At 41.7% G+C, this 16,251-nt stretch overlaps 1 protein-coding gene across 1 annotated transcript in view; it reads right to left on the bottom strand.

The window, feature by feature from the left end:
- LOC115131042 (dynein axonemal heavy chain 5-like) overlaps positions 1-16,251 on the bottom strand; it is a 90,895-nt gene that overhangs the window by 59,302 nt on the left and 15,342 nt on the right. Inside the window, 1 exon segment of the mRNA XM_029662659.2 lies at positions 7,038-7,219. Within this exon segment, the coding sequence (XP_029518519.2) occupies positions 7,038-7,219 (182 nt within the window).

Below are 16,251 nucleotides of genomic sequence, written 5' to 3'. Positions count from 1 at the left end.
TGAGAGGAGACATGACATAGACGTCCTTCAGTAACACGGTTCCATATGCTAACAAATAAGGCATAGAAATCCTTCCAGAGTGTGAATAATATAATTATACTATAATATTTATTTCGCAATAGTTGCTTGGCACAGTCGTAGGTTTACTTTACTTAAGAACAATTTTAAACATAACCTCACATGCATCACCATAATTGCTGATTAGTTGGAAGCTAAAATGTCAAATTAACTGCTTTCATTTGAATGTCCTCTAGAATAGACAAATGTACTTATGAATGAAGCAACATTTTTCAGAGTAGATTTGTCCTGAAATATGAGCATAGTACTGCAGTTTACAGAGTCTTTGAGTTGGAAAGCAGGGCCACTTTCTGCAAGAAGTTATTGGGTGACTTATAATATTGCTTGCATACCATGACTGTGCTGAAAAATTGCCTGCATCCCTACTTCAATCTCAGAGGCTTACTTACTTTACGGAAATAGGTTGAAACGGTTTTATAGCTGCAGTTTGTTAGATTGCAAAATAAATCAATATTTTTCATTCAGGGTTTAATTTGTCACACATGGAGATTGATTAATATGGGGTATATTTATGTGTATAATGTGGTATAATTATGGCATACAGTATATATACAGTGGCAAGAAAGAGTATGTGAACCCTTTGGAATTTCCTGGATTTCTGCATAAATTGGTCATCAAATTTGATCTGATCTTCATCTAAGTCACAACAATAGACAAACACTGTGTGCTTAAACTAATAACACACAAATTATTGTATTTTTCTTGTCTATATTGAATACATAATTTAAACTTGCACAGTGTAGGTTGGAAAAAATATGTGAACCCCTAGGCTAATGACTTCTCCAAAAGCTAATTGGAGTCAGGAGTCAGCTAACCTCGAGTCCAATCAATGAGACGAGATTGGAGATGTTGGTTAGAGCTGCCTTGCCCTATAAAAAATACTCACAAAATGTGAGTTTTCTATTCACAAGAAGCATTGCCTGATGTGAACCATCTCTGGAAGAAAAGAGATCTCAAAATACCTAAGATTAAGAATTGTTGACTTGCATAAAGCAGGAAATGGTTGCAAAAGTATCTCTAAAAGCCTTGATGTTGATTAGTCTACGGTAAGGCAAATTGTCTATAAATGGTTCAGTCCTGTTGCTACTCTCCCTGGGAGTGGCTGTCTTGCAAAGATGACTGCAAGAACACAGCACAGAATACTCAATGAGGATAAGAAGAATCCTATAGTTTCAGCTAAAGAGTTACAGAAATCTCTGGGACATGCTAACGTCTCTGTTGACGAGTCTACGATACGTAAAACACAAAACAAGAATGGTGTTCATGGGAGGACACCACGGAAGAAGCCACTGCTGTCCAAAAAAACCCATTGCTGCACATCTGAGGTTTGCAAAAGAGCACCTGGATGTTCCACAGCGCTACTGGCAAAATATTCTGTGGAAAGCTGAAACTACAGTTGAGTTGTTTGGAAGGAACACACAACACTATGTGTGGAGAAAAAAAGGCACAGCACACCAAGATCAAAACTTCATCCCCACTGTAAAGTATAGTGGAGGGAGCATCAGGGTTTGGGGCTGCTTTGCTGCCTCAGGGCCTAGACGGCTTGCTATCATCGACGGAAACATGAATTCCCAACTTAATCAAGACATTTTGCAGGAGTGATGAAACAGGACAATGACAAAAAACACAGAAGTAAATCAACAACAGAATGGCTTTAACAGAAAAAAATATGCCTTTTGGAGTGGCCCAGTCAGAGTCCTGACCTCAACCCATTGAGATTCTGTGGCATGACCTCAAAAGAGCGGTTCACAGCAGACATCCCAAGAATATTTCTGAACTGACATGGTTTTGTAAAGACGGATGGTCCAACATTCCCCCTGACCGTTGTGCAGGTCTGATCTGCTCCGGCAGAAAACGTTTGGTTGAGGTTATTGCTGCAAAAGGGAGGGTCAACCAGTTATTAAATCCAAGGGTTCACATACATTTTCCACCCTGCACTCTGAATGTTTACACAGTGTGTTCAATAAAGACATAAAAACTTATAATTGTTTGTGTGTTATTAGTTTAAGTAGACTGTGTTTGTCTATTGTTGTGACTTAGATGAAGATCAGATCAACTTTTATGACAAATCTATGCAGAAATCCAGGTAATTCCAAAGGTTTCACATACAGTTTTCTTGCCACTGTGTGTGTCATATATATATATATATATACAGTTGAAGTCGGAAGTTTACATACACCTTGGCCAAATACATTTAAATAAAGTTTTTCACAATTCCTGACATTTAATCCTAGTAAAGATTCCCTGTCTTAGGTCAGTTAAGATCACCACTTTATTGTAAGAATGTGAAATGTTAGAATAATAGTAGAGAGAATGATTTATTTCAGATTTAATTTGTTTCATCACATTCCCAGTGGGTCAGCTGTTTACATGCACTCAATTAGTATTTGTTAGCATTGCCTTTACATTGATTAACTTGGGTCAAACGTTTTGGGTAGCCTTCTACAAGCTTCCCACAATAAGTTGGGTGAATTTTGGCCCATTCCTCCTGACAGGGCTGGTGTAACTGAATCAGGTTTGTAGGCCTCCTTGCTCACACACACTTTTTCAGTTCTGCCCACAAATGTTTTATAGGATTGAGGTCAGGGCTTTGTTATGGCCACTCCAATACCTTGACTTTGTTGTCCTTAACCCATTTTGCCACAACTTTGGAAGTATGCTTGGGGTCATTGTCCATTTGGAAGACCCATTTGAGACCAAGCTTGAACTTTCTAACTGATGTCTTGAGATGTTGCTTCAATATATCCACATACTTTTCTTTCCTCGTGATGCCATCTATTTTGTGAAGTGCACCAGTCCCTCCTGCAGCAAAGCACCCCCACAACATGATGCTGCCACCCCCATGCTTCACAGTTGGGATGGTGTTCTTCGGCTTGCAAGGTTATGTCGATATAGGACTCATTTTACTGTGGATATAGACATTTGTGTACCTGTTTCCTCCAGCATCTTCACAAGGTCCTTTGCTGTTGTTCTGGGATTGATTTGCACTTTCGCACCAAAGTACGTTCATCTCTAGAACACAGAACGCGTCTCCTTCCTGAGCAGTGTGACGGCTGCGTGGTCCCATGGTGTTCATACTTGCGTACTATTGTTTGTACAGATGAAAGTGGTAACTTCAGGCATTTGGAAATTGCTCCCAAGGATGAACCAGACTTGTGGGGGTCTTGGATGATTTCTTTTAATTTTCCCATGATGTCAAGCAAAGAGGCACTGAGTTTGAAGGTAGGCCTTGAAATACATCCACAGGTACACCTCCAAATGAAAAATCATGTAAATTAGCCTATCAGAAGTTTCTAAAGCCATGACATCATTTTCTTGAATTTTCCAAGCTGTTTAAAGGCACAGTCAACTTGGTAAACTTCTGACCCACTGGAATTGTGATACAGTGAATTATAAGTGAAATAATCTGTCTGTAAACAATTGTTGGAAAAATGATTTGTGTCATGCACAAAGTAGATGTCCTAACCGACTTGCCCAAACTATAGTTTGTTAACAAAAGATTTGTGGAGTGGTTGAAATGCAAGTTTTAATGACTCCAACCTAAGTGTATGTGAACTTCTGACTTTAACTGTGTATATATATAACACACACACAGAAACACACAGAGACACACACACAGAGACACACACACAGAGACACACACACAGAGACACACACACAGAGACACACACACACACACACACACACACACACACACACACACACACACACACACACACACACACACACACACACACACACACACACACACACACACACACACACACAGTACCAGTCAAGGGTTTGGACACACCTACTTATTCAGGGGTTTTTCTTTATTGTTTACTATTTTCTATAACGCGTGACCTGTTTCACGGGTCACTACTAATGTAAACTTATATTAAATAAAAGTGTTTTTTTTGGCAGAAATGCCTTCTCAAACACGGAAAAAGTAAGCAACCTTCCCGCTAGCCATGATTGGTTAAGATAATGAGTGGGCTGGACATGCCGAGAGATGAGTTCGGATTGGTCTGCCATATAGCATGCTTCTGTCAATTTCAGCTGGTCAGTATGTCTAGGTAATCCTGTCTAACACTGCTTTTTTAAATGTATCGCTTTCTGGAGGACTGAGTTTTGAAATCAGTGGAATTCGAGTATGATAGCTAAGGAGATGGAGAAAACACCTGTCTCTGGATTATGTCTTCAAACTAAGGGCAATCATCGCATCTGACAGGAGACGCGTCCAACAATGAAGATAGTCTAGCTAGATACATTTTCAGATATTACACGTTTCTAATTTTGACAGAAAGAGTTATTTGCTTGGTGAGCTATAGTTTATCACGTTTATCAACTTCCAAAGCCACATTTCTTCCCCATTGTTCCTCAACTGTAGTGTATGATATACCATTTTGTAGCGTTGCGTCTCTACTTTTATCCAATGTAAAAAACACAATTTCATATTTTGCTACATAAGACTGATTTGAAACCGTCAGTCACACACATATGGAATCATGTCGTAATCAAAAAGAGTTAAACAAATCAGAATATATTTTAGATTTTAGATTCTTCAAATTCGCCACCCTTTGCCTTGATGACAGACTTGCACACTCTTGGCATTCTCTCAGCCAGATTCATGAGGAATGCTTTTCCGACAGTCTTGAAGGAGTTTCCACATATGCTGAGCACTTGTTGGCTGCTTTTCCTTCCCTCTGCAGTCCAACTCATCCCAAACCATCTCAATTGGGTTGAGGTCGGGTGATTGTGGAAGCCAGGTCATCTGGTGCAGCACTCAAATAGCCCTCAAAAAGACCTTGGTCAAATAGCCCTAACACAGCCTGGAGGTGTGTTGGGTCATTGTCCTGTTGAAAAACAAATGATAGTCGCACTAAGCGTAAACCACATGGGATGGTATATCACTGCAGAATGCTGTGGTAGCCATGCTGGTTACGTGTGCCTTGAATTCTAAATAAATCACTCACTGTGTCACCAGCAAAGCACTCCCACACCATCACACATCCACCTCCAGGCTGTGTACGGGCTATTTGAACAAGAAGGAGAGTGATGGAGTGCTGCATCAGATGACCTGGCCTCCACAATGGCCTCTAAGTGACCCCAATACATATACATACACACACAGTGCATTTGGGAAGGATTCAGACACCTTCACTTTTTCCACATTTTGTTACGTTACAGCCTTATTCTAAAATGCATTAAATTACATTTTTTCCTAATTTATCTACACACAATACTGCACAATGACAAAACGAGAACAGGTTTTTAGAAATGTCTGCAAATGTATAAAAAAAAATAAAAAAAACATAAAAACAGAAATTATTTACATACTGTAAGTGTTCAGACCCTTTGCTATGAGACTCGAAATTGAGCTCAGGTGCATCCTGTTTCCATTAAGGCACACACCTGTCTATATAAGGTTCCACAGTTGACAATGCATGTCAGAACATAAACCAAGCCATAAGGTCGAAGGAATTGTCCGTAGAGCTCAGAGACAGGATTGTGTCGAGGCACAGATCTGGGGAAGTGTACCAAAAAATGTCTGCAGCATTGAAGGTCCGCAAGAACACAGTGGCCTTCAGTGTTTTTAAATGGAAGTCTGGAACCACCAAGACTCTTCCTAGAGCTGACCGCCCAGTCAAACTGAGCAAGCGGGGGAGAAGGGCCTTGGTCAGAGAGGTGACCAAGAACCCGATGGTCACTCTGACAGAGCTCCAGAGTTCCTCTGTGGAGATGGGAGAACCTTCCAGAATGACAACCATCTCTGCAGAACTCCACCAATCAGGCCTTTATGGTAGAGTGGCCAGACAGAAGCCACTCCTCAGTAAAAGGTAAATGACAGCCTGCTTGGAGTTTGCCAAAAGGCACCCAAAGGACTCCAAAGGATTCCAGATTCTCTGGTCTGATGAAACCAGGATTGAACTATTTTGCCTGAACGCCAAACGTCACGTCTGGAGGAAACCTGACACCATCCCTATGGTAAATCACGGTGGTGGAAAGATGAACAGAGAAAAGAACAGAGAGATCCTTGATGAAACCTGCTCCAGAGCTCTCAGGACCTCAGACTGGGGTGACGGTTCACCTTCCAACAGGACAAGGACCCTAAGCACACAGATAAGACAATGCAGGAGTGGCTTTGGGACAGTCTCTGAATGTCCTTGAGTGACCCAGCCAGAGCCCGGACTTGAACCCAATCTAACATCTCTGGAGAGACCTGAAAATAGCTGTGCAGCAACGCTCCCCATCCAACCTGACAGAGCTTGAGAGGATCTGCCGAGAAGAATGGGAGAAACTCACCAAATACAAAGGAGGAGATCTGCATGGAGGAATGGGCCAAAATACCAGCAACAGTGTTTGAAAACCTTGTGAAGACTCACAGAAAACGTTTGACCTCTGTCATTGCCAGCAAAGGGTACATAACAAAGTATTGAGATAAACTTTTGTTATTGACCAAATACTTATTTTCCACCATAATTTGCAAATAAATTCATAAAAAATCCTACAATGTGATTTTCTGGATTTTTTTCCCTCATTTTGTCTGTCATAGTTGAAGTGTACCTATGATGAAAATTACAGGCCTCTCTCATCTTTTTAAGTGGGAGAACTTGCACAATTGGTGGCTGACTAAATACTTTTCCCTCCCACTGTAGATATATATAAATTGTATAACAAGGGGAATTGTTTTATGTTAAGAATTGCAACATGTCATAAATATGACAATAAAGGTTTAAAACATTAATAATGTCCACTCGTGTTTCTGTAGCAACCAGGCAGGAACACTGCTAAGGACATGTAATACATGTTAACTTCAGCAGACCAGAAAAATTGCAGAGCATCATTGATTTTGTACCAGGGAGGATGAAAGCCAGCTGTGTGGCTCATTTGCTAAGAGTGTGCTGCTAGCAATGCCTAGGCTGTGGGTTAAATTCCTTCAGTGATCACATATATGATTATATCCGGATAAATACCTGTCATGATCCCAGACCTTGGCCACATCCTGGCATAGGTAGGCCTTGCAGGTTGTAATCATCTGGTTGGTGACCTTGACAAAGAGAGAGGTCATTCTCTCTGAGGTATTGTAGTACTGGGAGATGCTGTGGATCATACGGATGCTGTTCATCAGTCTGGGAATGTGTTCCAACATGGTCGTCTAGAAGAGGTAATAAACAGTGACAGGTCTTGTCTAATTGGTCGTACACATACAGGTGCAGCGTTTTAGTATTGTCCTCTGTTTGTTTGTGGTATGCACAGTTCCAAGGATCTGCATATAAACATACATGAGCTAAGGCTGTGAGGACTGTTTGCACTTTGCAAAATCATTCATCTGAATGGTTAAAGTCATAAGCATTAGAATTTCTAGCCTTAGAAGCTCTCAGAATATATAGTCTTATTGCATATTTCCACCCACCCTGATATCACTGAAAAACAGATTTCATCCCTTAGCCATTAGACTGTTAAATAGCTATCACTAGCCAGCCTCCATACGGTACCCTGCCCTGAACTTAGTCACTATCACTAGCCAGCCTCCACACGGTACCCTGCCCTGAACTTAGTCACTGTCACTAGCCAGCCTCCATACGGTACCCTGCCCTGAACTTAGTCACTATCACTAGCCAGCCTCCACACGGTACCCTGCCCTGAACTTAGTCACTATCACTAGCCAGCCTCCACACGGTACCCTGCCCTGAACTTAGTCACTGTCACTAGCCAGCCTCCACACGGTACCCTGCCCTGAACTTAGTCACTGTCACTAGCCAGCCTCCACACGGTACTCTGCCCTGAACTTAGTCACTATCACTAGCCAGCCTCCACACGGTACCCTGCCCTGAACTTAGTCACTGTCACTAGCCAGCCTCCACACAGTACCCTGCCCTGAACTTAGTCACTGTCACTAGCCAGCCTCCACACAGTACCCTGCCCTGAACTTAGTCACTGTCACTAGCCAGCCTCCACACGGTACCCTGCCCTGAATTAGTCACTGTCACTAGCCGGCTACCACCCGGTTACTCTAGAGGCTGCTGCCCTATGTACATAGACATGAAACACACTTTAATAATGTTTACATACTGTTTTACCTATTTCACATGTAAAAACTGTATTCTAGTCAAGGCCACCCTATTTAACTATTGCTGTACATATACTATTCCTCAGATATACTACACATTCTATCCACATACTGTCCATAATGTCTGTACATTCCATCACATACTGTATGTACATCCCACCACATACTGTCCATAATGTCTGTACATTCCATCACATACTGTATGTACATCCCATCACATACTGTCCATAATGTCTGTACATTCCATCACATACTGTATGTACATCCCACCACATACTGTCCATAATGTCTGTACATTCCATCACATACTGTATGTACATCCCACCACATACTGTCCATAATGTCTGTACATTCCATCACATACTGTATGTACATCCCACAACATACTGTCCATAATGTCTGTACATTCCATCACATACTGTATGTACATCCCACAACATACTGTCCATAATGTCTGTACATTCCATCACATACTGTATGTACATCCCACCACATACTGTCCATAATGTCTGTACATTCCATCACATACTGTATGTACATCCCACCACATACTGTCCATAATGTCTATACATCCCACCACATACTGTCCATAATGTATGTACATTCCATCACACACTGTCCATAATGTATGTACATCCCATCACATACTGTCCATAATGTATGTACATCCCATCACATAATGTATGTACATTCCATCACACACTGTCCATAATGTATGTACATCCCATCACATAATGTATGTACATTCCATCACACACTGTCCATAATGTCTGTACATTCCATCACACACTGTCCATAATGTCTGTACATCCCACCACATACTGTCCATAATGTCTGCACATTCCATCACACACTGTCCATAATGTCTGTACATCCCACCACACACTGTCCATAATGTCTGTACATCCCACCACATACTGTCCATAATGTCTGTACATTCCACCACACACTGTCCATAATGTCTGTACATTCCATCACACACTGTCCATAATGTCTGTACATCCCACCACATACTGTCCATAATGTCTGTACATTCCACCACACACTGTCCATAATGTCTGTACATTCCATCACACACTGTCCATAATGTCTGTACATTCCACCACATACTGTCCATAATGTCTGTTCATCCCACCACATACTGTCCATAATGTCTGTACATTCCACCACATACTGTCCATAATGTCTGTACATTCCATCACACACTGTCCATAATGTCTGTTCATCCCACCACACACTGTCCATAATGTATGTTCATCCCACCACACACTGTCCATAATGTCTGTTCATCCCACCACATACTGTCCATAATGTCTGTACATTCCATCACATACTGTCCATAATGTCTGTTCATCCCACCACCTACTGTCCATAATGTCTGTACATTCCATCACACACTGTCCATAATGTCTGTACATCCCACCACATACTGTCCATAATGTCTGTTCATCCCACCACATACTGTCCATAATGTCTGTTCATCCCACCATATACTGTCCATAATGTCTGTACATCCCACCACACACTGTCCATAATGTCTGTTCATCCCACCACATACTGTCCATAATGTCTGTACATTCCATCACATACTGTCCATAATGTCTGTTCATCCCACCATATACTGTCCATAATGTCTGTACATCCCACCACACACTGTCCATAATGTCTGTACATCCCACCACATACTGTATGTACATCCCACCACATACTGTGCATAATGTCTGTACATTCCATCACATACTGTATGTACATCCCATCACATACTGTCCATAATGTCTGTACATCCCACCACATACTGTCCATAATGTCTGTACATTCCATCACATACTGTATGTACATCCCACCACATACTGTCCATAATGTCTGTACATTCCATCACATACTGTATGTACATCCCACCACATACTGTCCATAATGTCTGTACATTCCACCACATACTGTATGTACAACCCACCACATACTGTCCATAATGTCTGTACATTCCATCACATACTGTATGTACATCCCACCACATACTGTCCATAATGTCTGTACATTCCATCACACACTGTATGTACATCCCATCACATACTGTCCATAATGTCTGTACATCCCACCACATACTGTCCATAATGTCTGTACATTCCACCACACACTGTCCATAATGTCTGTACATTCCATCACATACTGTCCATAATGTCTGTACATTCCATCACATACTGTCTGTACATCCCACCACATACTGTCCATAATGTCTGTACATTCCACCACACACTGTCCATAATGTCTGTACATTCCATCACACACTGTCCATAATGTCTGTACATCCCACCACATACTGTCCATAATGTCTGTACATTCCACCACACACTGTCCATAATGTCTGTACATTCCATCACACACTGTCCATAATGTCTGTACATTCCACCACATACTGTCCATAATGTCTGTTCATCCCACCACATACTGTCCATAATGTCTGTACATTCCACCACATACTGTCCATAATGTCTGTACATTCCATCACACACTGTCCATAATGTCTGTTCATCCCACCACACACTGTCCATAATGTCTGTTCATCCCACCACATACTGTCCATAATGTCTGTACATTCCATCACACACTGTCCATAATGTCTGTACATCCCACCACATACTGTCCATAATGTCTGTTCATCCCACCACATACTGTCCATAATGTCTGTTCATCCCACCATATACTGTCCATAATGTCTGTACATCCCACCACACACTGTCCATAATGTCTGTTCATCCCACCACATACTGTCCATAATGTCTGTACATTCCATCACATACTGTCCATAATGTCTGTTCATCCCACCATATACTGTCCATAATGTCTGTACATCCCACCACACACTGTCCATAATGTCTGTACATCCCACCACATACTGTATGTACATCCCACCACATACTGTCCATAATGTCTGTACATTCCATCACATACTGTATGTACATCCCATCACATACTGTCCATAATGTCTGTACATCCCACCACATACTGTCCATAATGTCTGTACATTCCATCACATACTGTATGTACATCCCACCACATACTGTCCATAATGTCTGTACATTCCATCACATACTGTATGTACATCCCACCACATACTGTCCATAATGTCTGTACATTCCACCACATACTGTATGTACATCCCACCACATACTGTCCATAATGTCTGTACATTCCATCACATACTGTACATCCCACCACATACTGTCCATAATGTCTGTACATTCCATCACACACTGTATGTACATCCCATCACATACTGTCCATAATGTCTGTACATCCCACCACATACTGTCCATAATGTCTGTACATCCCATCACATACTGTCCATAATGTCTGTACATCCCACCACATACTGTCCATAATGTCTGCACATTCCATCACACACTGTCCATAATGTCTGTACATCCCACCACACAATGTCCATAATGTCTGTACATCCCACCACATACTGTCCATAATGTCTGTTCATCCCACCACACACTGTCCATAATGTCTGTTCATCCCACCACACACTGTCCATAATGTCTGTTCATCCCACCACATACTGTCCATAATGTCTGTACATTCCATCACATACTGTCCATAATGTCTGTTCATCCCACCACATACTGTCCATAATGTCTGTACATTCCATCACACACTGTCCATAATGTCTGTACATCCCACCACATACTGTCCATAATGTCTGTTCATCCCACCACATACTGTCCATAATGTCTGTTCATCCCACCATATACTGTCCATAATGTCTGTACATCCCACCACACACTGTCCATAATGTCTGTTCATCCCACCACATACTGTCCATAATGTCTGTACATTCCATCACATACTGTCCATAATGTCTGTTCATCCCACCATATACTGTCCATAATGTCTGTACATCCCACCACACACTGTCCATAATGTCTGTACATCCCACCACATACTGTATGTACATCCCACCACATACTGTGCATAATGTCTGTACATTCCATCACATACTGTATGTACATCCCATCACATACTGTCCATAATGTCTGTACATCCCACCACATACTGTCCATAATGTCTGTACATTCCATCACATACTGTATGTACATCCCACCACATACTGTCCATAATGTCTGTACATTCCATCACATACTGTATGTACATCCCACCACATACTGTCCATAATGTCTGTACATTCCACCACATACTGTATGTACAACCCACCACATACTGTCCATAATGTCTGTACATTCCATCACATACTGTATGTACATCCCACCACATACTGTCCATAATGTCTGTACATTCCATCACACACTGTATGTACATCCCATCACATACTGTCCATAATGTCTGTACATCCCACCACATACTGTCCATAATGTCTGTACATTCCACCACACACTGTCCATAATGTCTGTACATTCCATCACATACTGTCCATAATGTCTGTACATTCCATCACATACTGTCTGTACATCCCACCACATACTGTCCATAATGTCTGTACATTCCACCACACACTGTCCATAATGTCTGTACATTCCATCACACACTGTCCATAATGTCTGTACATCCCACCACATACTGTCCATAATGTCTGTACATTCCACCACACACTGTCCATAATGTCTGTACATTCCATCACACACTGTCCAAATGTCTGTACATTCCACCACATACTGTCCATAATGTCTGTTCATCCCACCACATACTGTCCATAATGTCTGTACATTCCACCACATACTGTCCATAATGTCTGTACATTCCATCACACACTGTCCATAATGTCTGTTCATCCCACCACACACTGTCCATAATGTCTGTTCATCCCACCACACACTGTCCATAATGTCTGTTCATCCCACCACATACTGTCCATAATGTCTGTACATTCCATCACACACTGTCCATAATGTCTGTACATCCCACCACATACTGTCCATAATGTCTGTTCATCCCACCACATACTGTCCATAATGTCTGTTCATCCCACCATATACTGTCCATAATGTCTGTACATCCCACCACACACTGTCCATAATGTCTGTTCATCCCACCACATACTGTCCATAATGTCTGTACATTCCATCACATACTGTCCATAATGTCTGTTCATCCCACCATATACTGTCCATAATGTCTGTACATCCCACCACACACTGTCCATAATGTCTGTACATCCCACCACATACTGTATGTACATCCCACCACATACTGTCCATAATGTCTGTACATTCCATCACATACTGTATGTACATCCCATCACATACTGTCCATAATGTCTGTACATCCCACCACATACTGTCCATAATGTCTGTACATTCCATCACATACTGTATGTACATCCCACCACATACTGTCCATAATGTCTGTACATTCCATCACATACTGTATGTACATCCCACCACATACTGTCCATAATGTCTGTACATTCCACCACATACTGTATGTACATCCCACCACATACTGTCCATAATGTCTGTACATTCCATCACATACTGTATGTACATCCCACCACATACTGTCCATAATGTCTGTACATTCCATCACACACTGTATGTACATCCCATCACATACTGTCCATAATGTCTGTACATCCCACCACATACTGTCCATAATGTCTGTACATCCCATCACATACTGTCCATAATGTCTGTACATCCCACCACATACTGTCCATAATGTCTGTACATTCCATCACACACTGTCCATAATGTCTGTACATCCCACCACACACTGTCCATAATGTCTGTACATCCCACCACATACTGTCCATAATGTCTGTACATCCCACCACATACTGTCCATAATGTCTGTACATTCCACCACATACTGTCCATAATGTCTGTTCATCCCACCACATACTGTCCATAATGTCTGTACATTCCATCACACACTGTCCATAATGTCTGTACATCCCACCACACACTGTCCATAATGTCTGTACATCCCACCACATACTGTCCATAATGTCTGTACATCCCACCACATACTGTCCATAATGTCTGTACATTCCACCACATACTGTCCATAATGTCTGTTCATCCCACCACATACTGTCCATAATGTCTGTACATTCCATCACACACTGTCCATAATGTCTGTACATTCCACCACATACTGTCCATAATGTCTGTTCATCCCACCACATACTGTCCATAATGTCTGTACATTCCACCACATACTGTCCATAATGTCCGTACATTCCATCACACACTGTCCATAATGTCTGTTCATCCCACCACACACTGTCCATAATGTCTGTTCATCCCACCACACACTGTCCATAATGTCTGTTCATCCCACCACATACTGTCCATAATGTCTGTACATTCCATCACACACTGTCCATAATGTCTGTACATCCCACCACATACTGTCCATAATGTCTGTTCATCCCACCACATACTGTCCATAATGTCTGTTCATCCCACCATATACTGTCCATAATGTCTGTACATCCCACCACACACTGTCCATAATGTCTGTTCATCCCACCACATACTGTCCATAATGTCTGTACATTCCATCACATACTGTCCATAATGTCTGTTCATCCCACCATATACTGTCCATAATGTCTGTTCATCCCACCATATACTGTCCATAATGTCTGTACATCCCACCACACACTGTCCATAATGTCTGTACATCCCACCACATACTGTATGTACATCCCACCACATACTGTCCATAATGTCTGTACATTCCATCACATACTGTATGTACATCCCATCACATACTGTCCATAATGTCTGTACATCCCACCACATACTGTCCATAATGTCTGTACATTCCATCACATACTGTATGTACATCCCACCACATAATGTCCATAATGTCTGTACATTCCATCACATACTGTATGTACATCCCACCACATACTGTCCATAATGTCTGTACATTCCACCACATACTGTATGTACATCCCATCACATACTGTCCATAATGTCTGTACATTCCATCACACACTGTCCATAATGTCTGTTCATCCCACCACACACTGTCCATAATGTCTGTTCATCCCACCACATACTGTCCATAATGTCTGTACATTCCATCACACACTGTCCATAATGTCTGTACATCCCACCACATACTGTCCATAATGTCTGTTCATCCCACCACATACTGTCCATAATGTCTGTTCATCCCACCATATACTGTCCATAATGTCTGTACATCCCACCACACACTGTCCATAATGTCTGTTCATCCCACCACATACTGTCCATAATGTCTGTACATTCCATCACATACTGTCCATAATGTCTGTTCATCCCACCATATACTGTCCATAATGTCTGTACATCCCACCACACACTGTCCATAATGTCTGTACATCCCACCACATACTGTATGTACATCCCACCACATACTGTCCATAATGTCTGTACATTCCATCACATACTGTATGTACATCCCATCACATACTGTCCATAATGTCTGTACATCCCACCACATACTGTCCATAATGTCTGTACATTCCATCACATACTGTATGTACATCCCACCACATACTGTCCATAATGTCTGTACATTCCATCACATACTGTATGTACATCCCACCACATACTGTCCATAATGTCTGTACATTCCACCACATACTGTATGTACATCCCACCACATACTGTCCATAATGTCTGTACATTCCATCACATACTGTATGTACATCCCACCACATACTGTCCATAATGTCTGTACATTCCATCACACACTGTATGTACATCCCATCACATACTGTCCATAATGTCTGTACATCCCACCACATACTGTCCATAATGTCTGTACATCCCATCACATACTGTCCATAATGTCTGTACATCCCACCACATACTGTCCATAATGTCTGCACATTCCATCACACACTGTCCATAATGTCTGTACATCCCACCACACAATGTCCATAATGTCTGTACATCCCACCACATACTGTCCATAATGTCTGTTCATCCCACCACACACTGTCCATAATGTCTGTTCATCCCACCACACACTGTCCATAATGTCTGTTCATCCCACCACATACTGTCCATAATGTCTGTACATTCCATCACATACTGTCCATAATGTCTGTTCATCCCACCACATACTGTCCATAATGTCTGTACATTCCATCACAC

The sequence above is a fragment of the Oncorhynchus nerka genome, linkage group LG6 (genome assembly GCF_034236695.1).
Source record: "Oncorhynchus nerka isolate Pitt River linkage group LG6, Oner_Uvic_2.0, whole genome shotgun sequence".
Lineage (NCBI taxonomy): Eukaryota > Metazoa > Chordata > Actinopteri > Salmoniformes > Salmonidae > Oncorhynchus > Oncorhynchus nerka.
This window is presented reverse-complemented; position numbering and strand designations above follow the sequence as displayed.